This window comes from Triticum dicoccoides, chromosome 7A (assembly GCF_002162155.2).
Source record: "Triticum dicoccoides isolate Atlit2015 ecotype Zavitan chromosome 7A, WEW_v2.0, whole genome shotgun sequence".
Taxonomy (NCBI): Eukaryota; Viridiplantae; Streptophyta; class Magnoliopsida; order Poales; family Poaceae; genus Triticum; species Triticum dicoccoides.
Genome location: NC_041392.1, coordinates 574,490,797 through 574,514,241, shown reverse-complemented (window position 1 = coordinate 574,514,241; position 23,445 = coordinate 574,490,797). Strand labels below are relative to the sequence as shown.

Below are 23,445 nucleotides of genomic sequence, written 5' to 3'. Positions count from 1 at the left end.
TTTGGGGTGTTACAGGTTAGTTGATTTGGATCATGTATCACTTAGATGACTTGAGGGATGTCTATTTAAGTGGGAATTCTTAAGTAATTTGATTAATTGAACTTAATTTATCATGAACTTAGTCTTATAGTTTTTGCCTATTTGTGTTGTAGATCAATAGCTCGCGATATAGCTCCTATATTTTTTTGATATGTTCCTAGAGAAAACTAAGTTGCTAGATGATAGTAGCAATGATGCGGACTGGGTCCGTGATATGAGGATTATCCTCATTGCTTCACAGAAGAATTATGTCCTTGATGCACCGCTAGGTGACAGACCTATTGCAAGAGTTGATGCAAATGTTATGAACCTTTGACAAGCTCGATATGATGACTACTTAATAGTTTAGTGCGCCATTCTTTACGGCTTAGACCGGGACTTCAAAAATGTTTTTAACTCCACGGAGCATACGATATGTTCTAAGAGATGAAATTGGTATTTCAGACTCATGCCCATGTCAAGAGGTATGAGACCTCTAACAAGTATTTTTCCTACAAGATGGAGGAGAATAGCTCAGCTAGTGAGCATGTGCTTAGAATATCTAGGTACTATGATTGCTTGAATCAAGTGGGAGTTAATCTTCCAGATAAGATAATTATTGATAGAGTTCTGTAGTCACTATCACCAAGCTACTAGAACTTTGTGATGAACTATAATATGCAAGGGATGACGAAAATGATTCCCGAGCTCTTCGCGATGCTAAAATCGGCGATGGTAGAAATCAAGAAAGAGCATCAAGTATTGATGGTTAACATGACCACTAGTTTTAAGAAAAGGGGCAAGGGAAAGAGAGGGAACTTCAAGAAGAATGGCAAGCAAGTTGCCAATCTTGGGAAGAAGCCCAAAGCTGGACCCAAGCTTGAAATTGAGTGCTTCTACTGCAAAGGAAATGGTCACTTGAAATGGAACTGCCGCAAATACTTGGTGGATAAGAAGGATGGCAAAGTGAACAAAGGTATATTTGATATACATCTTATTGATGTGTACTTTACTAGTGTTCATAGTAGCCCTGGGTATTTGATATCGGTTCAGTTGCTAAGATTAGTAACTCGAAACAGGAGCTGCAAAATGAACAAAGACTAGTTAACAGCGAGGTGACGATGTGTGTTGGAAATGATTCCAAGGTTGATATGATCACCATCACACACTCCCTCTACCTTCGGGGTAAATATTGAACCTAAATAAATGTTATTTGGTGTTTGCGTTGAGCATGAATATGATTAGATCATGTTTATTGCAATATGACTATTCATTTAAGTCAGAGAATAATTGTTGTTCTGTTTACATGAATAAAAACTTCTATGGTCATACACCCAATGTGAATGGTGAAAGGACCACAATATCACCTAGAGGGGGGGTGAATAGGCGTTTTAAAATCTTTTATGGATTTGGCTATATCCTAATGCAGAAATAAACTAAGCGGATACTTTTCAAGAACAAATCCTAAATATACTAGGCTCACTAAGTGCACCAACAACTTAGCATAAACAAGATGAGACTAACGAGGATATGAGTAAGCACAAGTAAGTCACAAAAACTTACTCAATGTATATCACGAGATATGGAAATTAATAATACACACAACCACCAATAAGCAATACAAGCTTACACAAATTGTATCACAATATATGGAATTGAATGATACAAGCAAACTCAAGTAAGTTACACAAATTTACTTGAGCAATATCATAATATAATGAACCACCACAATATAATGAGGACAACAAGATATAGTGAATGCACGGTCAAATGACCAAAGTAAACCACAAGTAAGGAGTTAGGGTTAGGGATAACCAAAGTCACGGAGACGAGGATGTATCCCGATGTTCACTTCCTTGGAGGGAAGCTAGTCACCGTTAGAGAGGTGGATGTTACCACGAAGGCACACCAATGCCACGAAGGCTCACCCTATTCTCCTTGAGATATCACCACGAAGGTGATTCCCAACCACTAGTGGTAGACCTTGAGGCGGCCTCCAAATCTTCACAAACTTTCCGAGGGACAAATCACAAGTTGATTCCTCACCGAAGCACTCCTACCGCCTAGGAGTCTCCAACCTCCAAGAGTAACAAGATAAAGGGGGAAATGCTCAAGACTTTATCAAATCACAAATTGCTTTGGTCAAAAGAGAGAGGAGGAGTTGGTGTATGCTTGGATGAAATCTCTCTCAAGAACTCTCACAAATCTCTTCGGGGTCTAGCACGAGAAGGCTCAAATCCCTCTCTCTCAAATCCCACCAAAAGCAACTAATGATATGGAGGGATGGGAGAGGAGAGGAACAATGGAGGAGGTCAACAAATGAATCCTAGATCCATGGGATAGTTTTCCCCCAAATGGATTGGAGTTTTGAGGCTTGGGGGAGGAGGATAGAGCTCAAAAGAATGGGGAAATCTCAGATCCAAAAAGCTCTACCTCGATGGGGAAGAAGGGTGCCTTATATAGTGCCCCACCTAATCTGCCCATTACGCACAGAAAAATGCAGCCAGGAACTTTTGGGCAGGCCCGGAACTTCCGGGGCAGCTATTGGACACATATGTGCAAACTTTCTGGTTAGCCCGGAACTTGGCCCGGAATCTGCCCGAAACTTCTGCCCCCTGGAACTTCCGGGAGGCCCGGAACTTCTGGGCTCCCTTTGGACCAGATATGTGCAAACTCTCTGGTTAACCCGGAACTTTCCCCGGAACTTGCCCGAAACTTCCGAGCTGCCCGAAACTTCCGTCCCCCAAGAAAACAGCCAGCATACCGAAAGTAAAACATGCATAACTTTTTCATACGAACTCCGATTTCGATGATCTTGGGCTCGTTTTGAAGCTATGGAAAAACCCAGGTCCTCACATAGAGAACCATCCAAGATCAACCAAAATGGAGGATGACAAATATGCAAAGGTGTGATCCTAGATTTGGGAAACCTATTTGGCTTTGATTTTCTTTGGTATATAGGATAGGAGTGGAATTGTGTAGAGAAGATGTTGACTTGAGCAAATCCATCATGAACCCCTTTGATCCCCTCTTAATAGTGTGGGATCCCTATAACTCAAGAATCATAAAAGAGCTATACTACATAGCTATCGAGAATCCATTCTTGAGTGTATGTGTTTCTTCGGTGGTCATCATTCCACAACACTAACGTCAAAGGAACTAATACCTTTGACTCGAGCCTTTCACTCGAGCTTGATGTTGATGTTTCTTCTTGGCTCAAGCTGAAGGCAAGACATTGGTGAAGTCTTCAAGTAGCTCCCTCATACATAATGTGGGAAGCTTTGCTTTGCATTCATCTTCACATGTCCATCACATGATCATCTGCAAGCTTCAAGCATGTAATTCTCCAGACTGCCTATCTTGAACTTGCCCTTGTAAACCATGATCATCATCACTTGATGTCATCCTCTCATGGGCACTTGAAATCTTTCTCTTTATGTATGTCCATGAGAATCACCTAGCCCACACAGACATAGAAAACACATAGAATGGGTTAGTACACAAAGCACAATTGACAAATTCTAACCGTACCACAAGACCTCATGTGGCACATGATTGGCGCTTGTGTGTTGACAATCTTCGATCTTCATCTTGGTAAACATTTATCTTTGCTCCATGATTAATCTTGATGCACAACTATATGTCTATGGCATTCATTCCGAATCCATTCAATCTCCTTCTTGCATCACCCATGGACCAAACCTTCCTATATAACTTGATGCCATAGTTTCTTCATAGGAATTGTCATTCATTATCAAGTCGCAATGCATATATTTATGTTGATGGATTACATCCATCAATTCATTCAATATTCTTCATGCATTGCAAATGGAACTTTCCTTCAAATGTATATCTCAATGCAAACATTAGTCCATTAGGATTGTCGTTTAATTACCAAAACCATGCATGGGGACTATATGTACTTTCAATCTCCCCCATTTTGGCAATTGATGACAATCTCAACAAGAGGGTTTGTATAATGAATTTTAGATGTTAATAGACCACAATATATAAAGCAATCTCCCCCACAATATATGCATGTGTGAATGAACTTCGAATTTCATATGCATATATTGGTTGATATAAACTTGGTGAAGCTTTCTCTATACACTCATTCATGTAACAAGCACATATAACTAGGGTAGATATGCATGAATATATGAACACAATCACTACAAAATTACTTATCTTAAACCCTATAAACTTCTCCCCCATTGGCAACAAATGCCAAAATGGACAAAAAAATCTAGAAGATCAATATAGTATGAGTTCCTCCTTAGTGTGTACATATCACAAAAATGTGAGTGAAATCAAATGCACATATTCAATGATGAAAAATTTGAGGAGCTCACACCATATTTAGGATCTAGAATGCAACAAGATACTATGATATGAAATTAAGATTAGACATGGGAGGAAAAAATTCAAAAGATCCAAAGAACATATTTCGGACAAGATATAATAGGAATATCCAATGTGATCATCATGTCAAGTATGGGTCTAAAATACATCCAGAACACATGAGTGTGTAGGGATATATGCAATGCATACGAGCACTCACTTTCAACCTCTTACCGAAACCACCAAAGAATAAAAATGAACCAAACCAAGTGGCCGACAAGGAATAGATGATACCGATAAGAACTTTCTTGTGTATAAAAGGTTCTAAGTGGCCAATAGTCAGCATGATATGCATCCACAAAGAAACTCGCATACACAAAAAGGTTGTAATTGATAAGAACATGATATACAGAAGTGAATCCACTATTGTACAACTTGAGCCTAGCCATAATAGCAAGACACATGGCATAGAGCACATGGCACAAATTGATCTTATTTCCATAGCACAAATTGAAGCAAGCAATCAAAAGATCCAATGAGCCAAAAGGATAAAAGAATAGTATGATTTGGGCAAAGGAGTGTTCTAAGGAAAATAGAGAAGCTCCCCATGATTTGTGCACTGTTTAGAATTTTATTTTGTATTTGGATACAAGTGCACAAATTAGGATCATCATTCCCCCAAAATCAACTGGAACACAAAGCAATTGCAAGCAAGCATAGATAAGAAAAGAAGCCTCACATTTGCAACAAACATATGGTTGAGAAACATGTAAATAAGGCCACCTAATAATAGGCACAACCAAAACGATGTGTGTGAGTCATGTCAATGCACTTGAGAAGACTAATATACGGATGAGAATTAAGCATCAACATAGTCTTGAGTAAATGAGATACAAGGTGCAAGACATGTCCTTCCCATACACACGAAGTTAAGCAGGACACACACACATCAAGCAAATGGGTTCACAAGCTCACTAATATGCAAATTTAAAAATCAAAGCTTGTGACAACCCATGATGAAGATAGGAAGTAATAGGCTTGTCAAGACAAGCACGAGGACAATAGTCTTCACCAAACATGAGTACACTAAGATGCAAAGAGGCAAGACACGCACTCATACAACAGATGCTTCCATGGAGCCACCAAAGATATAAAAAGAGAATGAAACGGTGGACATGAAAGAATAGGGATATCAACTAGAGATGTAACTTCTCTCATGTGTATAAGATTCTAGGTAGACGATTTCCACAAAGAAGGATGTACACATGAAATAGTTACTAAAGGAAAGAATAAGATATCCAAATGGGAGTCATAAAATATACCAATGAGATCTTTGCTTGAAGGCATAGCACATGGCTTAATATAAACTTATTGTATATTAATGAACTCCAAACACACAACCATCAAAGACATCACAACTAGCAACAAGAGATCATTGTTGGGATGTTTTGAGAAAGGAAACAAGTATCATAGGAACGAGTCAAGAAATTCATGCCATGATGCAACCTACACAAGGTTGACCCCCATTTCTATATATATGCATGAAGTAAATACTTGTTACCGAGATAGCATTGGTATGAAGTCGTAGATCAATAAAATGTCCAAGCTTGGCTCTAATTTCCTCGTAGTGCCACCACCTTCATGAATAAGCCAAGCACCCAATGCTTCTCAAATGTACCTAAAACATTTTAAGTACAATATGGTCCCCAAACTTATTGGGTCTGAAGTAGTTGGCATAACTACAACACATGGGGTAAAACCACATAAGTATGTGCATATCGATATGAATTTGAATTTCATGCACATTTTAGCTATTAAGAATTTGATGGAATTACCATATATATATTGGATCAAATAAAGCAAACAAGGCATGCAAATTTACACATAGTAAATATGCATGCACAAGCCTACCAAAATCCAGGGAGATACAAATTGGACAAATGAACACATAACCGTTAATACTTCGAATAACATCACTTGTCATTCATGTTGTCCAAGATGAATCAAAGTGACAAATCAACATATGATAGCACACAAAGCTCAACATATGAACCAAGGAAAACCAATGAGCATATAAGATATGCATTGCATACATACTCATAGGAATATCTTGCTCAAGTAGATATAGCACGCTATAAACAATGAGATAACAAACTCCCATAACTCCATACAAATCATTTAGATGAACTCGAAAAAATGGTATTTCGAGTTATCATTCGGTGCAGAAATCAAATAAGTACATGATCATCTATACTAACACAAGCATAACATGAGAGTTTTAGAAATAAACACAATGCTTGGATAGCAACTTATTAACATTCCAATTAGAAAGATCATCATGCAAAGCAAAAACTGGAATAGCTTTAATCAAACGATTTTCCAAATATGATTTTTAAGATAACCATGGGCAAAACCGCACAAGAATGCCATACGTAAACAAGGCATTGCATGCCACAGAGATATAAGATAATCTCAAATATAAATTCTAAGTGGCTTCCCTCAATTGTTCATATTAACAAGGATTGTGATATGCACAAAGCATATCACTCCCCCATAATGTGATGATCCATGTATTATACATAAGAGGCATATGAAATCCAGCTAAAGATAATCAATGAATGAGAATTTGAGTTTTGAATGAACTTGACATACCACATAGTGACTAGATAATTAATCTTGCACTATAAATACTAGGTGGTATCCCATATACATACACATTTTAGGTTTGTGATGTGCGTAGAGCATAACACTCCCCCATAATGTGATAATCCATTAATATCTCAAAAAAGCCAAGGAAGATTCAACTAATGAAGCAATAAAGGTTCGAGACTACACACACAAATATATGACATGCATTGCAACCTACACATGCTAGAAAACACAAATCAAGCATATTAGGAGACACAACATATACAAACACATGCTAGGTACAAAACCTAAACATGCATGGGGCTAGTAACTTTCAATGTAGATAATACAAATACAAGTTACCGCCACGAGGAGCATTGGAATGACAAATATGATGATAATTCACTTGACTTGGTTTGAACCATAATGAATGGTGAGAATATTTTTTCTTCATGAACAAGCCATGTCTCCAATGCCCTCCACACACCTATTGATCAAGTTTGAGCTCGATGGTCCCCAACCACGTTGGGTCCTAAGAAGTTAGTAACAATAGGCTTGGCAACCCAAATGGTCTTATCCACTTTCAAACCACTTTGGGCACCAACATACTTGGCAAACATATTACCATCAACATCCTTCCTAAGTGAATAATGATCATTGATAATTGGAGGCTTAGACACATTACCGTTGGGACATGATGAAGATATGTGTCCCTTCTCAAGGCAAATATAGCAACATGTGCTCCCATTTCTCTTCTTCTTTACTTTCTCAACTTCGAGAACATTATCTTGGTTAAGCATGGGGAGAGGCCTTTCATTACCTTGAGATTGAACTTGAGGCCACTTCCCTTGATGCTTCACACTTGAAGCCTTCTTCTTCAATGGACAAGATCTCACATGGTGTCCAACATTCTTGCACTTGAAGCAAATAATGTTGGCCGGATTCTTGACTTGATCTTGTCCCTTCTTCTTGTTCTTGGACTTCATCTTGTTGGAGATGAAATCAAGTCCTATTTTGTCTTGAGGGTCCTTTTGCACACTCAAGATATTATCACAACATTTTTCCAAGTCTTTCTTCAAACTAGTGACTTGGGACTTGAGCTCTTTATTTTCCTCTACAAGGTTAGTATTAACAAAAGAACTAGAGGAAATAGAAGTTTCATTGTTAGAGCAACAAGGCATGGTGAGCAATTCATCACAAGATGTATCAATATCATGTAGAGAGGAATTGCAAGGACTAGCACATGGCAATAAGGTATTTCGAGTAGAAGGTGTGATAATATCCACATGAGACTCACACGATTTTACCTTGGTGACCATAGCCTCATGAGCTATCTTTAGCCCATCATGAGAGATTAGAAGATCCTCGTGAGTGCCCGAGAGCTTTTCATGACTTTCTTCCAATTTCCCATAATTGCTAGTTAGCAAATCAAGTTGAGTCCTAAGCTCAACATTTTCTTTTAATATCGATGCTTCACACAAGATAGAGTTAGTAGCACAAGCATCATTATCAATATGAGATGAGCATGTAGAAACTAGAGACTCCGCATGAGTAGCTTGAAGTTCCCCATGAGACTTAGAAAGTTTGGTGAGCTCTCCTTTGACATTCTTGTAGCCAAGGTCAAGGTGCTCAAAATCCTCTTTAAGTTTACAATGAGTAACTTCAATCTCTTCTTTTAAAGACCTCAAATCACTAAGACATTGATGAGCCTTAGCAAGTTCATGTTCAAGTTGTTCACTTTTTGCTTGCTCGTTAAGAAATAAGTCATTACGTTTTTGAAAGCAAGAAAGAACATCTTGGAACATTTTATAAGTGTTATTTTTAGCTCTATGAAGAGTTTTCCCAATCTCATAGAGATTTTGAGTCAAGTCGTCATCATCATCCTCATTACAACTATCATCATTATCACTAAGAGAAGATGATACCTCGTCATTACCTCTTGCTATTAGGCACATGTGAACAAAGGGGGTTGATGATGATTCTTTTGGATAAGAGGGTTCTTCATCAATCAAGCATGCCTCATCTTTCTTGATTTCCTCTACATGGTTAGTCATAGGACAACTAGAGGAAACCAAAGCATTTATATCATGGCAACATGGGAGATCAAGCATATCATCACACGATATTTCTTCACTCACCATGTCATTACCTTGTGGCATGCCACATGTTGGTGAAGTGGAAGATATTGAAGTGTCCAAGTAATTGGAGGTGGAAGCAATAGAGAGTTCTTCATGATTTAAAAATGTGGAGAACTCCTCCATTAACTCCTCAAAAATAATATTGTCTTCATCAAGATTGGACCCACCATATATATCTTTAAGTTTGGTCCAAGCCTCATGAGCCGACTTGCAAGTTGAGATTTCCTTAAAAACTTCGAAGGATATAGCTTGGTCAATGGCACTCAAAACTTGACTATCAAGAAGCATATCCTCAAGTGATGGAGATTGTCCATACTTTATATTTGAATCCCCTATAACAACAATCCGCAAAGCATTTGGACCCATGGCCCGAAAGTGACAAAGCACGCATAATCTCCACATAATGTAATTTGTGCCATTAAAACAAAATGTGCCATCGTGCACTAGTTCACTAGTCGACAACGTTAATCTCTAGGCGGTGAAGCCTAATAAGGAGAGACCAGGCTCTGATACCAATTGAAAGGACCACGATGTCCCCTAGAGGGGGGGGTGAATAGGCATTTTAAAATCTTTTATGGATTTGGCTATATCCTAATGAGGAAATAAACTAAGCGGATACTTTTCAAGAACAAATCCTAAATATACTAGGCTCACTAAGTGCACCAACAACTTAGCATAAACAAGATGAGACTAACAAGGATATGAGTAAGCACAAGTAAGTCACAAAAACTTACTCAATGTATATCACGAGATATGGAAATGAATAATACACACAACCACCAGTAAGCAATACAAGCTTACACAAATTGTATCACAATATATGGAATTGAATGATACAAGCAAACTCAAGTAAGTTACACAAATTTACTTGAGCAATATCACAATATAATGAACCACCACAATATAATGAGGACAACAAGATATAGTGAATGCACGGTCAAATGACCAAAGTAAACCACAAGTAAGGAGTTAGGGTTAGGGATAACCAAAGTCACGGAGACGAGGATGTATCCCGATGTTCACTTCCTTGGAGGGAAGCTAGTCACCGTTAGAGAGGTGGATGTTACCATAAAGGCACACCAACGCCACGAAGGCTCACCCTATTCTCCTCGAGGTATCACCACGAAGGTGATTGCCAACCACTAGTGGTAGACCTTGAGGCGGCCTCCAAACCTTCACAAACTTTTCGGGGGACAAATCACAAGTTGATTCCTCACCGGAGCACTCCTAACGCCTAGGAATCTCCAACCTCCAAGAGTAACAAGATAAAGGGGGAAATGCTCAAGACTTGATCAAATCACAAATTGCTTTGGTCAAAATAGAGAGGAGGAGTTGGTGTATGCTTGGATGAAATCTCTCTCAAGAACTCTCACAAATCTCTTCGGGGTCTAGCATGAGAAAGCTCAAATCCCACTCTCTCTCAAATCCCACCAAAAGCAACTAATGATATGGAGGGATGGGAGAGGAGAGGAACAATGGAGGAGGTCAACAAATGAACCCTATATCCATGGGATAGTTTTCCCCCAAATGGATTGGAGTTTTGAGGCTTGGGGGAGGAGGACAGAGCTCAAAAGAATGGGGAAATCTCAGATCCAAAAAGCTCTACCTCGATGGGGAAGAAGGGTGCCTTATATAGTGCCCCACCTAATATGCCCGTTACGCACAGAAAAACGCAGCCCGGAACTTCTGGCAGGCCCGGAACTTCCGGGCCAGCTATTGGACACATATGTGCAAACTTTCTGGTTAGCCCGGAACTTGGCCCGGAATCTGCCCGGAACTTCTGGCCCCCGGAACTTCCGGGAGGCCCAGAACTTCCAGGATCCCTTTGGACCAGATATGTGCAAACTCTCTGGTTAACCCGGAACTTTCCCCGGAACTTGCCCGGAACTTCCGGCCCCGCAGAAAACAGCCATCATACCGAAAGTAAAACATGCATAACTTTTTCATACGAACTCCGATTTCGATGATCTTGGGTTCGTTTTGAAGCTATGGAAAAACCCCAGGTCCTCACATAGAGAACCATCCAAGATCAACCAAAATGGAGGATGCAAAATATGCAAAGGTGTTATCCTTGATTTGGGAAACCTATTTGGCTTTGATTTTCTTTGCTATATAGGATAGGTGTGGAATTGTGTAGAGAAGATGTTGACTTGAGCAAATCCATCACGAACCCCTTTGATCCCCTCTTAATAGTGTATAACTCAAGAATCATAAAAGAGCTATACTACATAGCTATCGAGAATCCATTCTTGAGTGTGTGTGTTTCTTCGGTGGTCATCATTCCACAACACTAACGTCAAAGGAACTAATACCTTTGACTCGAGCCTTTCACTTGAGCTTGATGTTGATGTTTCTTCTTGGGTCAAGCTGAAGGCAAGACATTGGTGAAGTCTTCAAGTAGCTCCCCCATACACAATGTGGGAAGCTTTGCTTTGCATTCATCTTCACGTGTCCATCACATGATCATCTGCAAGCTTCAAGCATGTAATTCTCCAGACTGCCTATCTTGAACTTGCCCTTGTAAACCATGATCATCATCACTTGATGTCATCCTATCATGGGCACTTGAAATCTTTCTCTTTATGTAAGTCCATGAGAATCACCTAGCCCACACAGACATAGAAAACACATAGAATGGGTTAGTACAAATAGCACAATTGACAAATTCTAACCATACCACAAGACCTCATGTGGCACATGATTGGCGCGTGTGTGTTGAAAATCTTCGATCTTCATCTTGGTCAACATTTATCTTTGCTCCATGATTAATCTTGATGCACAACTATATGTATATGGCATTCATTCCGAATCCATTCGATCTCCTTCTTGCATCACCCATGGAACAAACCTTCCTATATAACTTGATGCCATTGTTTCTTCATAGGAATTGTCATTCATTATCAAGTCTCAATGCATATATTTATGTTGATGGATTACATCCATCAATTCATTCAATATTCTTCATGCATTGCAAATGGAACTTTCCTTCAAATGTATATCTCAATGCAAACATTAATCCATTAGGATTGTCGTTTAATTACCAAAACCATGCATGGGGACTAGACGTACTTTCAAATGGCTTATTGAATCTTGTGATACACATATTCATAATATTGATGCAAAAGATGCAAATTTATAATGATAGTGCAACATACTTGTGGCACTGTCATTTACGTCATATTGGTGTAAAGCGCGTGAAGAAACTCCATGCAGATGGACTTTTGGAATCACTTGATACTTGCGGGCAAGATGACTAAAACTTCGTTCTCCGAAACAATGGAACGAGCCAATGAATTATTATAAATAATACATACCAATGTATGTGGTCCGATGAGTGTTGAGGCACCCGGCGGGTATCATTATTTTCTAACCTTCACAGATGATTTGAGGAGATATGGGTATATCTACTTAATGAAACACAAGTCTGAAACATTTGAAAAGTTCAAAGAATTTCAAAGTGAAGTGGAGAATCATCGTAACAAGAAAATAAAGTTTCTGCGATCTGATCACGGAGGCAAATATTTGAGTTACGAGTTTGGCCTTCATTTAAAACAATGTGGAATAGTTTCACAACTCATGCCACCTGGAACACTACAGCGTAATGGTGTGTCTGAATGTCGTAACCATACTTTATTAGATATGGTGCGATCTATGACGTCTCTTACCGATTTATCACTATTGTTTTGGGGCTATGCATTGGAGACAGCTGCATTCACGTTAAATAGGACACCGTCTAAATCCATTGAGATGACACCGTATGAACCGTGGTTTCGCAAGAAACCTAAGCTGTCGTTTCTTAAAGTTTGGGGATGCGACGCTTATGTCAAAAGGCTTCATCCTGATAAGCTCGAACCTAAATCGGAGAAGTGTGTCTTCATAGGATACCCTAAGGAAGCAATTGGGTACACCTTCTACCATAGATCCGAATGCAAGATCTTTGTTGCTAAGAATAGGTCCTTTCTAGAGAAGGAGTTTCTCTTGAAAGAAGTGAGTGGGAGGAAAGTAGAACTTGATGAGGTAATTGTACCTTCTCTCGAATTGGAAAGTAGCACCTCAGAGAAATCCATTCTCGTGATGCCTACACCAACTAGAGAGGAAGCTAATGATGATGATCATGAAACTTCAGATCTAGTTACTACTAGACCTCGTAGGTCGAACAAAGCACATTCCGCACCAGAGTGGTACGGTAATCCTGTCCTATGAAGTCATGTTACTAGACCATGAAGAACCTACGAACTAGGAAGAAGCTATGATGAGCCCAAATTCCGATAAATGGCTAGCTTGAGGCCATGAAATCTAAGATAGGATCCATGTATGAGAACAAAGTGTGGACTATGGTGGACTTGCTCGGTGATCGGCAAGCCATTGAGAATAAATGGATCTTCAAGAAAAAGACTGGCGCTCATGGTAATGTTACTATCTACAAAGCTCGACTTGTCGCGGATGGTTTTTGACAAGTTCAAGGAGTTGACTACGATGAGATTTCTCACCCATAGCGATGCTTAAGTCTGTCCGAATCATGTTAGCAATAGCCGCATTTTATAATTACGAAATCTGGCAAATGGACGTCAAAAATGCTTTCCTTAATGGATATCTAAAAGAAGAGTTGTATATGATGCAACCAGAAGGTTTTGTCGATCCTAAAGGTGCTGACAAAGTGTGCAAGCTCTAGCTATCCATCTATGGACTGGTGCAAGCACCTCGGAGTTGGAGTATACGCTTTGATGAGGTGATCAAAGCGTATGGTTTTATACAGACTTATGGTGAAGCCTGTATTTATAAGAAAGTGAGTGGGAGCTTTGTAGCATTTCTGATATTATATGTGGATGACATATTGTTGATTGGAAATGATATAGAATTTCTGGATAGCATAAAAGGATACTTGAATAAGAATTTTTTAATGAAAGACCTCGGTGAAGCTGCTTATATATTGGGCATGAAGATCTATAGGGATAGATCGAAACGCTTGATAGGACTTCCACAAAGCACATACCTTGACAAATATTTTGAATGAGTTCAAAATGGTTCAGTCAAATAAGGAGTTTTTGCCTGTATTGTAAGGTGTGAAATTAAGTAAGATCAAAATCCGACCACGACAGAAGATAGAAAGAGAATGAAAGTCATTCCCTATGCATCAGCCATAGGTTCTATAAAGTATGTCATGTTGTGTACTAGACTTGTTGTGTGCCTTGCCAATGAGTTTGGCAAGGGGGTACGATAGTGATCCAAGAGTGGATCACTGGACAGTAGTCAAAATTATCCTTAGAAGACTAAGGAAATGTTTCTCGGTTATGGAGGTGATAAAGAGTTCGTCGTAAAGGGTTACGTCGATGCAAGCTTTGACACCGATTCAGATGACTCTTAGTCTCATTATGGATACATATTGAAAGTGGGAGCAATTAGCTAGAGTAGCTCCATGCAGAGCATTGTAGACATAGAAATTTGCGAAATACATATGGATCTGAATGTGGCATACCTATTGATTAAACATCTCTCACAAGCAAAACATGATCACACCTTAGTACTCTTTGGGTGTTGATCACATGGCAATGTGAACTGAATTATTGACTCTAGTAAACCCTTTGGGTGTTGGTCACATGGCGATGTGAACTATGGGTGTTAATCACATGGCGATGTGAACTAGATTATTGACTCTAGTGCAAGTGGGAGACTGAAGGAAATATGCCCTAGAGGCAATAATAAAGTTGTTATTTTATATTTCCTTATTCATAATAAAGGTTTATTATTCATGCTAGAATTGTATTGATCGAAAACCTTAATACATGTGTGAATACATAAACAAACACCATGTCCCTAGTAAGCCTCTACTAGACTAGCCCATTGATCAAAGATGGTTAAGGTTTTCTAACCATAGACATGTGTTGTCATTTCATAACGGGATCGCATCATTAGGAGAATGATGTGATGGACAAGACCCATCCGTTAGCTTAGCATAATGATCGTTTAGTTTTATTGCTATTGCTTTCTTCATGTCAAATACATATTCCTTCGACTATGAGATTATGCAACTCCTGGATACCAAAGTAATACCTAGTGTGCTATCAAGCGCCAGAACATAATTGGGTGATTATAAATATGCTCTACAGGTATCTCCGAAGGTTTTTGTTGAGTTGGCATAGATCGAGATTAGGATTTTTCACTCCGACTATCGGAGAGATATCTCTGGGCCCTCTCGGTAATACACATCATAAGGTTGCAAGCAAACGACAAAGGAGTTAGTCACGAGGTGATGTATTACGGAACGAGTAAAGAGACTTGCCAGTAACGAGACTGAACTAGGTATGATGATACCGACGATCGAATCTCGGGCAAGTAACATACCGATGGACAAAGGGAATTACGTATGTTGTCATAACGATTTGACCGATAAAGATCTTCATAGAATATGTAGGAGCCAATATGGGTATCCAGGTTCCGCTATTGGTTATTAACCGGAGAGGCGTCTCAGTCGTGTCTAGGTAGTTCTCGAACCCGTAGGGTCCGCACGCTTAACGTTCAATGTCGATTTGGTATTATATGAGTTATGTGGTTTGGTGACCGAATGTTCTTCGGAGTCCTGGATGAGATCACGGATATGACGAGGAGATCCGGAATGGTCCGAAGGTAAAGATTGATATATAGGACGATGCTATTTGGTCTCCGGAATGGTTTCGGGATGCACCGGAAAGTTATCAGAATACTGGAAGGGGTTCCGGAGGCACCGAGAGAGTATTGGGCCTTAGTGGGCCAAGTGGAGGGGAACACACCAGCCCACATGGGCTGATGCGCCCCCTTATGGCAGCCACACCCAATTAGATGGAAGGGGGAGGCGCCACCTCCTCTTACTATATCCCAGAGAGGGGAGGAAGGAAAGAAGGGGGCGCCTCCTCCCTTTCCTTCCCCCTTGTGCCAATTTTTGGCAGGGGGCGCACCAAAGGGAGGAGCCCTAGGGTTGCCGCCGCACCACTTGGGGCGCCCTATGGGCTGCCTCCTCCTCTCCCACACCAATATATATGTGGGGAGCGGTGCCACACAATACACGGCTTATTCCACGCCGTGTGTCGGCACCCCTCCGCCTCTAGTTACTCCTCTGCCCTAGATCATCGTAGTTCTTAGGCAAAGCCCCGTGGGATTACTTCACCACCACCGTCACCACACCGTTATGCTGACGGCACTCATCTACTACCTCGCCCTGATTGCTGGATCAAAATGGCGAGGATGACACTGAGCTGAACGTGTGCAGAACGCAGAGGTGTCGTGCGTTCGGTACTTGATCTGTTGAAGCACGAAGAAGTTCGACTACATCAACTGCATTGTTAAACGCTTCCTATTACGGTCTATGAGGGTACGTAGACACACTCTCCACCTCGTTGCTATGCATCTCCATGGATAGATCATTGCATGTGCGTAGAATTTTTTTGTTTTCCATGCAACAATTCCCAACAGTGTGGCGCCCCAAGTACTTAGGGGCCCTTGGTATCGTCAACTTAGAAAGATTCGCCTATGCGGTGGGCCTCCAATGGCCCTGGTTCCGATGGACTGACCTCAACCGCCCATGGGATGACTCAAATCTTACTCGCATCAAGGCAAAATATGGACCTATTTCAAGCTTCAACAGTGATAACAGTGGGCAATGGGGGAAAAGATGACTTTCTAGCATGACAATTGTCTGGCATGTGTATCCTTTTGGAGTTATACCCTAGTTGTACAAGATCGTAACTTAGAAAGAACATCTATTGAAGGAGTTGGATAATGATAACTGGAACTGGGTGGTCGCCAGGTTGACCTCTCCCCCCTTGTTCGTGGAATTTGTTCTGGCCAAACAAGGTTGGAGGGCGCATGCCGAGCCCCAATGTCGCATCTTTGTATGGCTCATCTTCCATGGCTCAATGCCCATAGGGAACCGTCTAGCCATCTAAGGTTATCCGCTTGATGCCACCTATCGGATATGCCTCAGTGCCCAGGAAACGACAACCTTCTTGTCCATGGAGTGCTCCTTCGCCAGACCACATGGAACCTTGTGTGCCTTTGGACTACCAAGAACGAGTTCGTCTTCCCGCCGCTCATTCGCCCATTGTTTAAATGAGTGGTGGGAGAGCATAGTCCATGTTGTGCCAAAAGAGAAGCAACGCCAGTTCAGTGGTCACCATATCTACACTATATGGAACATCCAAAAGAGCACAACACACAGAAGGCGACTCACGTACATTGAGTCGACATCCCTCGCTTTTGGACATTAGGACGCAAGCATAGGTTTCCGAGAAGCCTTTATCGGGGCCCATTTTGGGGGTGAGTAGCCCTCTTTCTTTAAGGTCTTTGCATGTTACTTTTAAAAACACGCACCCCTCTTTGTAAATTATTATTTTTATTTATCCCTTCTTAATGTATAGGTAGTGCTCTTGTCGTTCCGTGTTTTTTCACCATACGATACGTTGGTACAACCACATGAACTATGTCCCCTTTGTTTTACTTCCGAATCTAATCCATTGGACTTATTTCTACTCCCTCCATAAACACAATGTCAAAAAATTCTTATATTTCACCCACCAAAAAAATCTTATACTTCTATTTGAAGGGAGTATAATTTTCTCATGAGTAGGCCCTAATTTGTTTAGGCATCCCATACTTCATTAATTTGGAACAATAATCAAAGGGATACAAAGGGGGTCATGAGGGGAGATGAGCCACAAGTGGCGACCCTGAGGAAGCGAGGCAGAAAAATTTCCAAGATTGTGAGCCTCCTGATTCGAAGCACGACCTTCAAATATAAAATCACAACTAGCAAAATGTGCTTTTCTATTATTTATCTCCTTGACGACTATGATATGACCGCCTCCTACCCCTTTTATGATGTCATCCACTATCAGTTTGCCGTCACTAGCAATTACCAAGTGATCCAACGATAGATCAGCTGCAAGTGCTAAAGCCTCACCTCAAGCAATGGTCTCTAAAACTGTAGGATTAATTACACCGGAAAGAACAATTGCTGAGGACAAGGTACTGATCATGTTCATCCCTGCACACTGCCGCCGCAGCTCCAACACGCCCATCATAGGACAAACCCCCATGGAAAATATCTTGTGGAGCTTAGGCTCATGGACACCCCCTTATCTAGCCATCCAATTCTGCATCGTGATTCGTGCAAGTACTTTTCTCTTTTTTGTTTCTCCCATGTAGTTTAACATATGAACTTCAAACTTTTCACCACAACAAAACATTCTTACTACAATGTGGGAAGAAATTCAGATTTTTTTGTGCATCGTAAATACTAAAAATAAGATTTTTTAATTAAAAAAATCTCATTTACTATAGTTTTCTTGGACAAAAAAATCTGAAAGTTTCATCTCACTTTGTTCTAAGAATGTTTTGTTGTCCTGGAAAGTTTCAAGTTCATTTGTTGTTTTGTTTTGAAGAATCAAAAAAGAGAAAATTTTCATGTAGTAAGTTAGTTGTGTAGCACGGATCTCAAAACAATATTAGATGGTGAGGATAGGAGGTGTTCAGGAGCCCGTGCTCTAAAAATCCGCGTTCCAAACCCCCATCTACATAGATTTTAATGTGTCCATTCGGAGGGGGTTTCCAACATCTTCGCATTGGTATTACAGGTGCACGCTCCGCCGAAGTGGAAGTCCTGGCAATGCTGAGGCCATCCAAGTCGGCGATGAAGCTTTCAACAAAGCGGTGGGTCGATATTGGGCTTTGGAAGATAGACTCATGTATGAGCAGGCTCTAATTGCCGAAATCACTAATTAAGGAGTACTCGTCGCAAAGAACACTCCACTTTCTCAGATCGCGACAAGTGGCGCACATGCAACGCGCCACTTGTCGCAACCTGAGAGTTTTCCTTTTTTTTCATAGATCCGTTTATTCAAAATGTTGTATCTTTTAAACCATGCATCCAAATCTCAAACCGATTTCATCATTGGATTCCTCGCGTCGAGATCTTCAAAACTAGATCCCATGTTGATAGGTTTTGACGAACTTTTTTTTCACGAAAAGAACCGGGCGAAAAAACCGAACCGGGAGCACGGTTTTTTTCCTTTTTCAAAAGAGGCACGCCCGTGCCTCTCGCAAAATCACACCCGTACCTCTCGTGAAAGCAAAACCGTGACTCGTGGAAGGAAAATAAAACAGAAAACGCGTTTTCTCTCGCGAAAGCACAACGGTACCTCTCGCGAAAGCAAAACCGTGACTCTCTCTCGAGAAAAAAAAACAGAAAACACGTATTTTTTCCTTTTCTGAGAGGCACGGCCGTGACTTTCGCGAAAGCACAACCGTGACTCTCGCAAAAGAAAAAAAACAGAAAATGCGTTTTGTTTTTCCCTTTCCGAGAGGCGCGGCCGTGACTCTCGCGAAAGCACAACCGTGCCTCTCACGGAAGCAAAACCGTGACTCTCGTGAAAAAAAAAACAGAAATTGCGTTTTTTTCGTTTCCAAAAGACACGGCCGTGACTCTCGCTAAAACACAACCGTGCCTCTCGTAAAAAAAACCATGACTTTCACGAAAAAAAAGAAAATGCATTTTTTTCATGCAAATTTTTTTTTCCGATCTTTTTGATCGAAAGGCTGAGGAAGACCAGGGGAAAACCAAAACGTAAAAAAAAGAGTTTAAAAAGCCGAAAACGCGTGCGAAAAAATAAAATAAAAAAACTAAATCTGGAAGGAGCGTCCAAAGCGCGACACGTGACGAATGGCTGAGAGCGCGCCAAGTGGCGCTGATTGTTGCGAGGCTTCCGAAGGAGCACTCGTTGACTAGTTGCTCCCTAATTGCCGCAGAGATTTGGAGCGATCCACGTCTCGGAACTGGGCCACTGTTAGGCGAGATTGTCGGCAGATTTTCCGGCCCATTACACTCCAAAACAAATCGGCCCTGCCATCACACACACCCAGTCACCCACTGGAGTGGAATTTCAATCCACCCCTCGCATACATTTCAGCCTCTTCAACCTCCCGTCAACTGCTTTCCGGGGAAGAAATGACGCAGCTGGTGATGTCATACCCTACCAGCACACACCGGCGGCGGCGGCCCGGTCACCCGTTCATACACACACACACACTCCACCACAGAAACGCTCCCCCTCCCAAACAAAGCGCAAAAAGTACGTAGCCCCTGATGCGGCTGTAACTTTCAGGCATGTCACTGCTTGTCATGTCACACGAACATTTTCTCTTTTACAGATACAGATATTGCAGGTGCGCGCCTCATCCCTCCCTCGCATCCGGGAGCGTGCATGCATGCCTGGCCTAGCTACCACTCCCGCATGCAACTGGCGCCTTTTCCTGAACGGCTTCTTCACGAGACATCCTTGAGCGCCTTTAATTAGTCTCCTCCGTCCGTCCATCCACGGCTTATCTCCAGCATCAGCAGCACCGGCGTCTCACTTTGCTTCTCGAGAGCACGCACTAGCTAGGCGCCTAAGAACAAGGACGGAGGAGAGGAGGCAGGAGGCATTCGATCGTGCGCTCCATCGCCTTTAGTTTTTGCCATTTGTGTCGTGCGAGAAGCATCAGCTATTCTCGGTGTAGGTTAGGTGCGTCATTCGGATAAGGTATCGTACGGGGTAGGCCGTAGGCAGGGGGGTTTCACTCATGGGCACGGACACGGATGCTTTGCCTCGGATCGTGTCATATAGCTCGTGAGCATCCACGGTAGGTACGGCAAGCAATGCTCGTGGCGCGGCGTTGCTGCTCTGGCGTGGTGTCGCTCCGTCGCCGGCGAGGCTGCCTAGTCCCTGCTGCTGGGATGAGGTGTTGTTGCTGGTCGTCGCCGTGCGAGTCTTGATTCCCCTCACCCATGCTTTCTTGCTTCCGGCAGCCGCGGCCGGCAGGGGACGCCAGCCAGGAGGGGGCGTCGTCCCGGCGGCCGGCACTGCCGTTCGCGACCGGCCTGTTGTTCGCGTCGTCCCCGTCGACGTCGGGCAAGAACCCGTGGCCGTCGGAGGCGGACGACATGGAGAAGAAGCGCTGGGACAGCATGGAGTCGTGGTCCATGCTGCTCGACACGGCCATGGGCGCCTCCTCCGGCGGCGAGGGCTCGTCCCGCGACAGCGGCCGCCGCGAGGAGTGGATGGCCGACCTCTCCCACCTCTTCATCGGCAACAAGTTCGCCGCCGGGGCCAACAGCCGCATCTACCGCGGCATCTACAAGCAGCGCGCCGTCGCCGTCAAGATGGTCCGCATCCCCGAGCGCGACGAGGCCCGCCGCGCCGTCCTGGAGGACCAGTTCAACTCCGAGGTGGCCTTCCTCTCCCGCCTCTACCACCCCAACATTGTCCAGGTCCGTCACCTCTCTTTCTCTCTCGCTCTCGATCGGTTTCCTCTTGTACACACTGACCGATGGTCCGCCATGCATGCATATCTTACACTGACTAGAGATCAATCCGATTTGATTTGTGCAGTTCATCGCGGCGTGCAAGAAGCCGCCGGTGTACTGCATAATCACGGAGTACATGTCGCAGGGGACGCTGCGGATGTACCTGAACAAGAAGGACCCCTACTCGCTGTCGCCGGAGACGATCCTGAAGCTGGCGCTGGACATCTCGCGCGGGATGGAGTACCTGCACGCGCAGGGCGTGATGCACCGCGACCTCAAGTCCCAGAACCTGCTGCTCAACGACGAGATGCGGGTGAAGGTGGCCGACTTCGGCACCTCCTGCCTGGAGACGCGGTGCCAGGCCACCAAGGGCAACAAGGGCACCTACCGCTGGATGGCGCCCGAGATGATCAAGGAGAAGCCCTACACGCGCAAGGTGGACGTCTACAGCTTCGGCATCGTGCTCTGGGAGCTCACCACCTGCCTCCTCCCCTTCCAGGGCATGACCCCCGTCCAGGCCGCCTACGCCGCCGCAGAGAAGGTCCGTCCGTCGGCACACCCCGTCCGTCTCTCAGTTCTTGTCACTCTGAAATGAATCTGACACGTACTTGTCTCTGCTTGTGTCTGTGATGATCGGTATGTCAGAATCTGAGGCCGCCGCTGTCGAGCTCGTGCCCGCCGTTGCTGAACAACCTGATCAAGAGGTGCTGGTCGGCGAACCCGGCGAGGCGGCCGGAGTTCAGCTACATAGTGTCGGTGCTGGACAAGTACGACCACTGCGTCAAGGACGGGACGCCGATGATGGTGCACCAGGAGCTCAGGATCTGGAGCTCCTTCGCCAAGATCTTCAGGATGGGGTGCATCGCCAACAACTTGTCCATACCGGTGCATTCTTGATCAGTCGTTGCCACCAAAATTGATACATAAGGAGTACAGACGCATTCTGATCAGCTTCAGACAAAGATATTGCTTTGTAACTATGCGCTCGTATGTAATATATGCCCTGCTGCTAGCTGTTAATTAATTTGTGCTTTATCTGACAAGTAGTTTTCTGAATGGTTTAATTTCACATGGAGATCAAAACCCAACAGTGTAATACAAGTCTGTAAATTTTATATTTCTCACTGAAAACCAAAGAATCGGCGGATTTTTCATTTGAAACTACTGGAATTGATGTCGAATATATATGTGCAGAGGGCTACAGCTAGACTTTGAATATGCAGATGGATGCGTATTTGAGTCAAACCCTTAAACATGGGCCTAATATATAAAGGCAAAAATAAACTAGATGAAGCAGGTAACTAGGCTATACACAAGATCACGAGGGGAGGATCTCGATGCGTGTGGGCTGTGGCGAACCCACCGTGGTGTGATACTCTGAGATACATTTGATGGCCTTGACGGTTTTCGTAGTTCGTTATACTATGCCGATTTACTACATGGGGAGGAGTGACGTAGTTATGCCCCCAAGATGTAGGTGTTGATCGATGAACCTCGTTAACAAATACTCTTTTCTGGGTCTAAATCTCTGCTATGATGCAACTGGTAAATTCTAACAAGTGGTATCTGAGAAAGGTTGCAAATTGGATCATGGTGTGGATGATATAGACAAAGATGATAGCGACGACAACACAACATGGTGATGTATGTTGTAAAGGAAAGACAAGTTTCTGTAGGAGCGAGTGGAGCGAAATGGAGGATAAAACGATTGAAGTCGCCCATTTGGGCATACACGATGACGTGTGGCTGAAGGGGTGCCAGGAGGTCATAAATGGAAAGCAAAGGAAACACAATGCATCAAAGAGCACACGAATTGCCTAGCCCAAAATATCGATCATGATTTTCTGAAACAATGGGATGAGTATGGAGAACAGTTTATATCGAACTAAAACATAAGTTAAGGTTTGTTGGGTTGGATTGACCTATGCGACCAGGTCTGTGATGGTTGTTCACAAGAGAGTAGCAGGGATTCTTCAGCGCAACTCCACGCGGGAAGAAGAAGGCAAC

The 23,445-nt window shown here is 42.7% G+C and overlaps 1 protein-coding gene across 1 annotated transcript; it reads left to right on the top strand.

Annotated features, from left to right (window-relative positions):
• Positions 1-20,478: 20,478 nt before the first annotated feature.
• On the top strand, positions 20,479-22,592 carry LOC119327691 (serine/threonine/tyrosine-protein kinase HT1-like). Its single transcript, XM_037600796.1, has 3 exons — positions 20,479-21,402; positions 21,524-21,979; positions 22,084-22,592. Exons 1-3 carry the CDS (start codon positions 20,920-20,922, stop codon positions 22,333-22,335), a joined length of 1,191 nt encoding a protein of 396 aa, XP_037456693.1. The 5' UTR covers positions 20,479-20,919; the 3' UTR covers positions 22,336-22,592.
• The last annotated feature ends 853 nt before the right edge of the window (positions 22,593-23,445 follow it).